Raw genomic sequence first — 11,419 nt, 5'->3', positions numbered from 1 at the left:
CTACCTATACCTTCTTCTATATCATCTTTCTGTCCTTTTTTTTTTTAGGACTTTAAGGCATATGGATATGTTTAACTATAAATTATGTTTTAGATAATAAACCTTTGTCAGCTATACTTGTCACATATTTTCTATTTTTCTTTTGTTTTTAAAATAAAATTTATTTTTTCAACTAGCAAAAATTCATCTCTTTCTACTCCTACCCCTCATTGAAAAAAAACAAAACCTTTGTTACAAATATGTCACATGTATTATAAAGGAAAAAAAAAATCTTTTAAGAGTGGCAAGAGGTCTCCAAACTCTTGAATTGCATTGTAATAATTATTGTTCTATATCAGCCTTGGTATATCTATTTTGTTGAAGTTAAACATCAAACCTGAAAAATGAAGATCTCTTAGAGGTTGTCAATTTTATATAACTGTATTATTATTTGTCTGCCTCCTTGTCCTTTGTTAAGAATGATATTTGAAAGTAATCATTGCAGCATATTTACTCAGATAGGATATCCAAGCAATTGGAGGGGGAAAAAAAGTGAAATTTTTTTTTTAAAGAAACCAAGGGCTTCCTGAGAAACAATTAAAATGGAGACAGAGACATTTTACATCAAGGGAAATATTAAGGTTGGTAGTTTAATTCTTCACTCCCCCTCCAACCCCCCCCAATTAACTGATTGACTCAAATTAGAATAAAGTTTTAATTCCATTTAGTTTTGTCAGAATTGTATCTGTTGATGAAGTAATGAGTCCTTATTTCAGCTGGTCATTTGAGAACATTTGAGATTGCTATTGCCATGGGGAACCTGCTGCTTCTGAAGAATTTCCAGTTTCCTGACATTCAATGTAAGGGTCCTCAAGGTTTACTTCTTAGAGTTCAAGACAGAGTGCAAGTTCAAGATGAAAGTGTCCAGAGCTTGGGGTCCTTTTGATTTTTTCCTTTTGTAACTCACTTTTAAAATGGCTTCCATCTCCTCTTGTACAGGACATTCTGAGGATGGCATACATGAAAGTTACTCTATAGCCATTCTTTTGAAGTCCTCGATTTAAAAAGGCAATGATACACAGCACAACTTTCTACCTCTAGGAAACACTTTTGACCTTTATGCTTAAACTTGCTGAATGAACTTGGCTGTGAAAAATCAATGACATTGTCATATGCAACCTATAGGAGGCAGGATACAACTAACATTTACTTATAAGCTAGCTTGCTTTAAGAAAAATAATTGGGGGGAAAAAATCCTGAACTTGAAAAAAAATGACTGTGACAATACAAGGAAAAAGGCTTGCATATGCCCTGGGAGTCTTGCTTTTTGATCTCCTGTGTATTCTAAATACATTTGTACTTACATTTTCTTTGCTAAATGTATCTTTAGGAACCTTGTATAATACAACAGGTGGCTAACACAGAGCAAGTTATTTTTAGCTAGATCTATGTATCAAAGCACGATTCCTTGCCTGGGTGTTTTCTCTGGAGACAGCCAAAAGAACAAGGAATAGAATCTCACCTGGGCTCTTTTGCACATGGCAAAACTTGTTAGCCTGCACCTATCCCCAAATATGACATAGCATTTTGTGCCTTTGAAAGGGGAAAAGAATCATCCAAACTACCGCCCCATTTGAGAGTTAAAGAACCGGTTTTATTTTTGCAGAGGATTGCAAGAGTCAGATGCATCTTTGTGGAGAAGGACTCTACTAGGCCTAAGGAAGACAAGAAGGAATGATATTATTTATGTAGGAAAAACACTGCTACTAACTCTTTTTTTTTGACAAGTTAAAATTTAAGTCATATAAAATTAAACATCATAATGAAAATAAAGGACACATTAATAAGTAGGCATGTCTCCATAGGTTGTTGATATACAATAAAAAAATGCTTTGTTTCTGAAATGGTAGTGGTGCCCAGAGTTCAAAACAAATATGAACCAGTATCAATGAATAATCCATTTTTGCACACTTAATTGCATTTGTTCTTTAACACTTTTTAAAAAAGTGGGGTAAGGATATTCATTATAAATATGGTTACATAATTTTTCAGCTTTTGGTCAATCTATAGACTGCTTCCTCCAATGAGTATCACAAAAACATTTCTGGATGGACAATTATTTATGAAATCAAGTCCTTTCTAATTGTTGAAATTATATGTGCTCAATACATTTATAGATGATAGTAACTGATATCAACCATGTCCCGTGTATCCATATATGATCATAGGATCATAGATTTAGAGCCAGAAACGACCTCAGAAGTAAAATACTCCAATCTTCTCTTTTTATAGATGGTGGAACTTGAGACCCTGGTTCCTCCATATACACTTACCCCTCACACAAACATAAAGCTATGCACAAAAGCAAAGATTCTTTTTTTTTTTGTGGGGGGAGGGAGGGCTCTACCTGTGACATCATCAGTGTCTAGACTTCTAAATGTGCAAACTCCCTTCACTGATACAATTGGACAGCTCTTTCCTAAAAAAAACTTAAGAAAATCACTGAGAAATGTCGGCTCCATCACTAGCTAGCTATGTGATGTTGGACAAATTATTTCCCTGCTCTGAGCTTTTGTTTCCTCCTCAGCAAAACGTAAGGCATTCAACTAGGTGGTCCCTTTGGTCCCTTCTAGGTCTGAAAATTCTATTCTAAAATTTCTACGCTTCATTTATATAAAGACATCTTTGGGCCTTGGGATGATATAAAATTATGTAACTCTTATTGAACCATGTCAGGGCAGGCACTAAGAAGTTGAGGGACTTGCCAAGATCACATAGTTGACTTGTGTGAAGAGACAAGACATAGACCCCCCATTTTCCTGACTCCAAGATTGGTCTTCTATTTACTAGAGTGCCTTTTAGAAAGAAAAATGAAATAATACATATTTCCTTTTTTTTCCCCCTGTTATCAGATCTTTATGCTACCCTTTTAAAAATAGTATTTTTAACCAAAGGCAAGCCTGTGTCACGTTTAAAACTATATATACAGGCCTCATTGAAATGGAAGGAAATACTCCTTGTTGAACAGCCACATAAGACCTACCTGAATTAGTTTGCCAGGGAGCAACCCTGATCAGGAAAGGTGGTCTTACCAAACTAAGGTTTATTTGCTGCACACTAGATAGACATGGCTGATCCCACGAAGGAGCACACTCAACTCTGGTTATTTTGAATTGTTTTACTTTTAAAGGGGGAGCCTCATGGCAGAGTAGATAGAAATACTAACTGGGGCACAAGGAAACTTTGGTCCTGAACCTGGCAGTCATTAGCCAGCTGTGTGATCTTGGGGCAAATTATTTCCTCTCCTTGGGCTTTTGTTTTCTCTTCAGTAAAATGTAAGAATTTTGACTACATGGTTTCTAAGGTTTGAGGAATTCCATTATTCTGTAATTTCTACAATTAATTTATATAAGCATTCTTCTGGGCCCCGGGATTATATATAGTTATAAACATTTTGTAAACTACTATCTGTCCTATTTGTAGAAGTATCTTAGTTATATTGGTTATTCATATCACACCAATCACATTGGAAAGGGCATTGGGGAAAGATGATTGAAATGTTCAATTTCTTCATTTTGTGACAGTAAAAATTTAAACTCTCCATTCAAGTAATGTTCAACACGTCTGCCTCGCTGCACACAATTTTTCACATTAAATTTTATATTCTTCCTGGTAATCAATTCGCATTTCTATGGTACTGTAAAGGGTTACAAATAGTCACTAGATAGTCCTGGCGGGGTAGGTAGCCATTTCATTATGGTCCCCATTATATAGATGAAAAAACAAACCAGTTGTGGTTCACTAAGAAAATCCCACCTGATCAATACCATAGATACCAATTGTGGTTTAAAGAGATACCAACTGTATTTTAAAAATCATTCCTGGAGGGATTGACTTCTAAATCTTCAGCACCAAGAATTGTGGAAATTAGGCAATGTCAGTCATTGTTGAATGTGTACATTGAAGCAAGAATGATACTGTAGCTATTAATCCTCAGGAGGGCACTATTGAACTAAACTCTCATTACTGTCCTAAATGGGAAGGGTTATGTTGGTATTGTTAGCTGATGTGTTTACTAGTTTCATGAAGATTGTAGGTAGGCCTAGGCTGTAACTAGCCTATTTTTATTACATTACAAGAAAAGCACCAGATTTCATTACACTGACTGAAAATAATGAAGACTGAACGGAACACATCCAACATCAAGCAAATAAATGTACTCAGCTCACTATCAAAGAAACAGTTCGTGCTCTGGGTCAAACTGAAAAGCCTTATTCCTATTTGATTTCCAGTTGAAATTTAAGAGATAATTTTGTCAATTATTCCAGAAGGCATGGAAGGATTAGATAGGCCCATTAAAGCTTTTAGATCTAATTCGGAAAGAGACAAAGTAGTACTGTACCTGGTCAGGACCAGTCAAATTTGCAGATCGAGGTGGAGGAGGGCCTTAATAGATTTAACCTTCATTTTACAAAATGAGATTACATCCCAGAGAATGAAAGTGAAATGGTATGCTAAACATTTAAAACAGAATTTCCAGTCTTTCTGTCACATAAATACAGGCCCGGAAGAAAACAGTGGAACAGTCATTCATTTAAAATATTATAGGTTTATTTAAAACTTAATTTTCAACTCGAGTATGCAAAATACAAACTCCAACAAAATGTTCATTTTACTTTGTAGTTTACAAATATACAAAATAGAAGTTTGCTTAAATTTATATTACATATTTATTAGGTAAAGAACTATAGAAAAAAACATTTGTTCTACTTAAGGCATAGTTGGGGATAAAACATTACAAATTATTGCACATTGAAACCACAGTGCATTATAGACTGTCTGCATAAATTTTTAAAGAAATAAACCAGGTTTATTTACCTGACTTAGGTCATAAATGTAGATCGGAAGACAAAAATATATTTCCTTGTCAAATATGCAGCAGTTTGAGAACTTTGGCTTCCTTTTTTTGGTACCTTTAGAACCAACAGTCACTAAGCACCATCAATTAGGCTTTCAAAACATTTTCTGTACCTGAATTTCTTCCTCTTCTAACATAATAATGGCTTTTAGAAGGCAAAAAATACAAGATGATCTTTATGATTATATTGCATTGAAACACAATTCAAGGGAATGTAGTCTCCCCTCCCCCATACACAATCTATTAAACCCTGATATCCGTGACTTCTAGTCACCCCTTGGCATCTTGTAATCCAGGCATATTCAAGTTGGATTCAGAAATGGAATGATAAGATCCAGTCACAGACCACAAATCTGTCCTTTGATTTAAGTTCTTCATTTCTCTTGATTATCTGTCTTCTTTTGACTCTTTGGAAGACTTGTTTACCATGATTCCTTGTATATAGTGCTTTAGCTGGGTTCCTCCCTCATCAGGAAGACAGTCATGTGAATACTGAATCTCATATGGCAGTATGGGTAAAATCCTCTGCTTTGGATTAAAAATGCCTCTTCATGTGTAAGGCAAGGTGGTCAGACCTAGAAAACGCACGGTCACATTTCTGGCACTGGAATGGGCGTTGACCAGTGTGCTTCCTGTAGTGGCGGGTAAGTTCATCAGAGCGGGCAAATTTCCATCCACAGCCCTCCCAGTCACAGTGATAAGGCTTCTCACCTAAGAAAAGAACAGATTTTAAATCAATATTGTGAATTCAGTCAATGAAGGGTGATCTTTCAATCTGTCTTACAGACAGGAAATTGCTGAACTGGTTTGGAACAAGGCATGAAGAAATCATCTGCTCAGAATTAAAGGCTTCTTATTCTAAACATAGACAATAAGGACTTGTCCCTTAGCAAGTGAAAAAGAAGCAAGATATGTCTTTTAAATTCCTATCCTCTGCCTGCCATATGATGTATATCATTCACATATCCCATTCTACCTTTTCAAAACTTAAAAGATATACACCCAACACTCATTTCTAGAAAAAAAGTACCACTAGAGTCCTGGTTTTATCATTAATCGCAAAGAGTTTTTATAATCATTTGCTCAGATTAAAAGAACGATTCACAAAATTTCCAGGTTATGTGTTCTTTGTCAGAACATCCCCCCCCCAACCCCCCATAAACAAAGAATAGCCAGCTGCCAACCAGTACTACACACCAGATGCATGATAGAAATTACATTCTGTTTTGCAGTTGAGTTTTGTTGGCTCAGGATAACACACTGACTTTTGTAAAAACAAAGACCCCAGAAATTTGAAAAAGTGGAATTGAATTTCCTATAATTTGAAGGCTCCCCCCTGTTCTAAAGCAGAAAGTTTTACAAAATTCTGTTCTGTAAGAAGTAGATCTAATGTGTGAAGCCTTGAGGAGGTATATTTTCTTCCATGACTGTTTTTAAGTTCAAATAAGTTCTTTTGAGTTACACTGCCCTACTTTCTAGAAATATCACCTACGAATGACTTTTAATGTAACTACTTTTATCAGCTCACAATTACTAAGACAGTATTCTTCAAAAAGAAAAACCAATCTTCACAGCAAACTTAAACATTAATATTCATGTCTTTCACTCTCCTTTAAATAATGCTGAATCTAGTTCAAGCTTAAATATAACCATGTACACAAATGCAACCTTATAAACAAAGGAAATCTGAAAAATGAGTAGTTTAGAAAGTCTGAGGCAACTAGAGTTTCAGTTAGAAATTATGAGAAAAAAAGGCTTGAATCATCCTTAAAAGGATTCAACATAATTATGCATTAGAGGGATACAATTTCTTGATTACAAGGAATGATACTGGGATCAAGTTAAGATTAAGAAAGAGGAATCGAGACTAACTACACATTTTAAGACATAAGTAGGAAGGATTAAACAGTTACACCTGAATTTTTAAAGTGCTAACAAACTCCAAGAAGTTCAGGAGTGTGTGACTGTCACTTAACCATCAGGATAGGGCAAAAACAAAAGGTATGCACCCCTTGTCACTCATATCTGGATAAGCCAGGTCAGGAGATTTCCCCTCTCCTTTCTCCAATGTCCTACCTGTGTGGGTTCGAAGATGTGCCTTGAGATGAGAACTCTTGGTATATGTTTTCCCGCAGCCTGCATAATCACACGTGTGGGTGGCTGTCCTTTTCCTGGGCCATGACCTGCGCCCTCTCTTGGGTTTGGGTTCTTCTGGCATGCAACTCCCGGGTGGAATAAGCTCTAAAGGTGAAGAGGGTGGAGTCAGCATCACTCCTTGTACCAAAGGACGACCTGTTAAAGAAAGCTCTTCCATGAGAGCCATATAACCCTTAGACTGACCTTGATATTGGAGTGGAGGAACCTGGGGCTGCAGCTGGTCCGGCAGGAAAGGAGGATAGTTGGGTCCAGGGTGGTACCCAGGGGGTAGTGGCAATGGATGGCTTATCCCCTGAGGTGAAGGGTGGCAGTCCCTGCTGTTCATCATTTCCTCAGCAGTCAAGGAGGGGGTAGTCCTGCTGGGGAGAGGGCGCCCCAAGGGAAAGTCGTGGGGCTGTGCTCTTTGGCCATTGCTGAGAGGCGGGCCACTGCCCAGGTGGGCCTCCATAGGCCTGCCGATAGTGCAAGAGGAGACAGCCTCTTGCTTGATCTTGGGGCACATCCGAGGCCCTGTGCTATAGGGGGCCACTACCACAGGATGGCCGCCGTCTGGGCTGCAAGAGGAGGGGTTGCCTTTGTTAACACTGATGATAGACTGACCATTGTATTCCCCCATGTTCACGGTGGCTTTCACAACAAATTTCCCGTGCAGGCTGCCACCTGGAAGCTGCTGTTGTTGAATATACACAGGGTCCAAGTCAGGTCTCATGAGCTCGGCCACAAATCCACCTGAAGGGGACACGTCATTGATGTCGGCCAGGTTAAAGGGGGCGGCTGGAGGGGGTGCAGGCTCCCGGATGTAAAGAAGGCTGCCGGCCCCACCGTTACTGGTGGTGCTGCTGCTTCCGCCCGAGGTGGTCGGACCTCCAGACGCCCCTCCTGGGTCCCCAGCACCCCGAAGCTGGTAAGTGAAGCTGCAGTTAGCCGGGGGAGCGCTCGCTGGGCCGCTGCTCGAAGGGGAGGACGAGGCGGAGGCGGAGGCGGACGCTGAGGACACCACGGCTGCCGTGGTTGGTTCTTGGTGGATTAGGGAGTTGGAAAGAATAAAATCAAAGTCCAGCAAATCGTTGAACTCCTCGGCCTCTCGTCTAGCCAGGAGCGCAGGATTGTTGTTGCCGCCGCCGCCTCCGTTGCTCTCCAGGTCGGCCGCCGCCACCGCCGCCGCCGCCGCCAAGTCGTAGGGGCGGCCGGTGAGCACTGAAGGAAGGCGTTTCATGTGGGACAGCTCCTCCCGCCACCGCTGTGGGAACAGAGACAGGGAGAGGCGCGCGTTACTGACCACCCCTAGCCCCGCAGGTCCCAGACCCAGACCCACAATCGCGCACTAAACGCCAAACCCCACATTTCACTACTGTCCAAGGGGAGGCGCGACCCCACCCTCGAACTCTGGCCCGGGAGGGGATGGAATTCCCTTCAATCAACTTTGCGCCCCGAGTCCTAGAAGCAAGATAACCCCTTCTACTCTCGCACTTTCTCTCTTCCCCAGGATCGCGGAGAAATGAGGTTGGGTAAAAACTTGTCCTAGAAGCTGGTGGCAGTTCCCTGGCACCTCGAAAACCGAGGGCACTCAGCGGCCGCGGCCCGAGTCAACATCCGGGCTGAGGGCCGCAGTGTGCAAGGATCTACTCCCGCCTCGGTTCTCCCCTGCTCTAACCTTCCGCGACATACGCAGCGTTTTCTCGTCCACCCGAGGGTCACCTGCATCCCGTAACCTTTTGGGTTCCAGGCTTGCACATTCCCAGACCCGTCTGCGCCCGATTCCGGGCTCCCTGGGGCTCGGCAAGGCTCGACTCCCCGCTCTGCTCTGGGGTTCAGGAGCTGACCTAACTACCTTTCGCCTCACGCCCACGGAGCACTGCATTGATGACTGTGTTTAGGCACTGGGGAAGTCTCACTTATGTCTGTCCTATACGGATACCCACGGCATATGCTCATAGAGAAGAGTACATGCATTTATATGCATAAAAGAATCCAGTGTCACTTAATCGTAGAGGACTGACGGGCTCAGACCCCACGACCACACACACACACACACACACACACACACACACACACACACACACACACACACACACACACCAGCGGAGGGTCGTCACCCGGCCCCGACCGCGAACGGAGTGTAACCCTCTCTTCTCTCCCTTCCTCCCCCCTCCCCCTCTAGCTGGAGACCCTCGGAGGCGGGGCTGGCTAAGAAGAGTGAGGGAAGTCCCACAGGCCTCAGGCAGCCCCCGCCCTGGAGTCTCGAAAGCAAACCCGGGACTATTCAACTCAATTCCGAGGAAAGCCCGGACCTCCAGGGCGCTGGGCGGGCAACCCCTGCTAAGCTTAGCCCGCTTCCTCTCTGTGCTCCCCAAAGCCCCAGCCAACCTCGCCGCGCCCCGGCTGCAGGCCAAGCCCCTTTCTTATTGGCGCTCTGCTGAGCGTTCAGGTAGGCTTGGGACTCGAGCCTCGATTCCTCTCCACCAACCAGACCCACTTGCTCGGAAGCGCCAGTATAGTGGCGGAGGTGGCGGCAGAAACAAGCTTGCAAAGCGCACCTGGCACCTTCCCTGGCCCGTAGCATTAAGGAAGAGAACAGGGGGTTGGGATACTCACATTGTTAGGGGCACCTGCTTGCCTCAGGACTTTCTCTTTGCCCGGCGTACCCGCTGCGAAGGTGGAGATGGAGGGTAGCAGAGTGCCGCTGAGAGCCATGTCAAACTCACCAGGTGGCTGCCTACGAGCGAGACAAGGGAAGGGGAGCGGGATAAGGGGAGGAGGGGGAGAAGAACAGCGACAGAAGGATCAGCATCAGCCCCGGCCCTGAGGCTCACGCGCGCGCGCCTTTCCCAACCTCGGCCACTCTTGTCAAGCTCCGCTCCGCCCCTCCAGAAGTAGCAACGCCAAAGTGCAACCGATTCCATTTCCTCTTCTCTTCATATCCACCTTCCCCTTCCCCAAGGCCCGGCAGCCCGGCGTACATACCTCATTAATCTAGGAGGGGAGGGAAGATCTCCCGGAACACGAAGCAGTTGGGGCAGTCAAGTTACCCAGTACAAGCAACAAAATCTCCCAAAATTCAAAAACGTAAAAAATAAAAACCAAGGGAAAAAAAAAAAAACAACACCACCAAATAAACAAAGACCAACAGCTCTCCCAAGAACTTTAAATTTTTTTCTGAGATGAGATAATTCTTAAAAATTCTTTTAAAAACAGGAAAAAGTTGTAAACTTAAAAAAAATCCTTAATAAACAGACGCGCGGCAGCTCCTCAGTTGCTTGGCCAGTAGCCTGGATGCAGAGATTGTTTTGCGGATGGGTGGGTGATGCCTTTTGGTTTTAGCAGCAGCCACTGCTGCCGGAGGTGCCGCACCGGGACGACGCAGCCAGGTAAGGCAGGCTGGAAGAGGAGGCGGTGGTTGTCAGAAGCGGGACGGGACTCGCGGTGGCGCGAGGCGATTCCCGGGGACTTCGAGCTCGCGCGGTTGGTGGCTGCCCCGCTGCCATGGGGAGCCGCGGCTGCTGAATGGAGAAGGCTGTGCAGGCGGAGCACTGGGGTGCTCGGATGGGAGGGGTGGGAGGTGTGGGGCGGCGGCGGGGGCGGGGGGCCTGGGGGGGGGGGAGGGGGTTAAGAAAGAAGGAGGGGGCTAGAGGGTGGCGGGGGGGAGCTTCTCGGCGGGGCTCTGTAGCTGCCGCTGGCGCTTCCCCGGCTCCCCGCGCGCGCCCAGCGCTTGGGCTAGTCCAAGGTTGGGAACTGTCAAGCCCAGAGCCGGTCCTACCTTACTTATAACTTTCTAAAATGCTCCTCCCTCTTCAGGAGCATGCCCCACCCCCTTCCCCTCTTTCCCCCCCGCCTCCCCGCCCCCCTTTCCACCTCCCCCTCCCCCTCGCCCCCCCCACTCCGTTGTCATTGGAGCTAAATAAACAAACTGTGAACACGTGGGAGTGGGGGGAGGTGCGAGCTAGGGGCTGGACGCGTGACGCCAGTGCAGCAGCTGGCTTGCAGGCAGCAGCTCTGACGCCAGCGGCTTCAGAGCTAGCTAGCGAGCGAGGGAGCGAGGGAGGGAACACTGACGGCGGACGGCGTCCGCGCTACAACCCAGTCCTGGAAGGGCAGAGTTGGGGGGGTGGGGGAGGAAGAGGAGGAGGCGCGGAGGAGAAAGTGCACCTTCTTCTCCGGTGGGGAAAAGTTTAAGGAGCGAATCACCGAAGACGACATAAACTCACGCCTTTTCCCTTCTCCAACTCCCCACGTTCTTCATTCACTCAAACCCGGAGTTAGATTGGCAGTCGAACCGAGGGCGCCCACGTCTGTCGTCCCTGGGTTGCGGCGAACCCTAAGCCGGGCGCGTTTGTTGCCTAGATGCCCGCTCCGGTGCGAGTAGAC

General features: G+C 44.7%; 1 protein-coding gene across 4 annotated transcripts; it reads right to left on the bottom strand.

Moving 5' to 3' along the window:
• Nucleotides 1-4,568: 4,568 nt before the first annotated feature.
• On the bottom strand, nt 4,569-10,621 carry KLF4 (KLF transcription factor 4). 4 transcript variants are annotated; one of them, XM_069090628.1, is made up of 5 exons: nt 10,019-10,616; nt 9,650-9,770; nt 7,238-8,294; nt 6,974-7,138; nt 4,569-5,608 (listed from the first exon to the last, which is right to left on the bottom strand). In XM_069090628.1, the coding sequence occupies exons 1-5, from the start codon at nt 10,021-10,023 to the stop codon at nt 5,433-5,435; spliced, it is 1,524 nt and encodes a 507-aa protein (XP_068946729.1). In that variant the 5' UTR covers nt 10,024-10,616; the 3' UTR covers nt 4,569-5,432. The 4 variants fall into 4 exon arrangements, with proteins under 4 accessions (XP_068946729.1, XP_068946731.1, XP_068946728.1 ...); XM_069090630.1 differs by lacking the exon at nt 6,974-7,138 and having other exon boundaries at nt 10,019-10,621; XM_069090627.1 differs by having other exon boundaries at nt 6,974-8,294; nt 10,019-10,618.
• Nucleotides 10,622-11,419: the final 798 nt, after the last annotated feature.

This window comes from Petaurus breviceps, unplaced genomic scaffold (genome assembly GCF_028583685.1).
Source record: "Petaurus breviceps papuanus isolate PSGF00001 unplaced genomic scaffold, PetGlider_PUasm1.0 187, whole genome shotgun sequence".
Lineage (NCBI taxonomy): Eukaryota > Metazoa > Chordata > Mammalia > Diprotodontia > Petauridae > Petaurus > Petaurus breviceps.
The sequence above is the reverse complement of the archived record's forward strand: the minus strand, read 5'-3'. Positions and strand labels throughout refer to the sequence as shown.

Bases quoted from the DNA above. Each gene is read 5' to 3' on its own strand.
- KLF4 (XM_069090627.1), bottom strand. The intron at 8,295-9,649 runs GTGAGTATCCCA...CTGTTCCCACAG, and splicing joins AAGCAGGTGCCCCTAACAAT to CGGTGGCGGGAGGAGCTGTC. The intron at 5,609-6,973 runs GTAGGACATTGG...TTCTTTTCTTAG, and splicing joins ACATCTTCGAACCCACACAG to GTGAGAAGCCTTATCACTGT.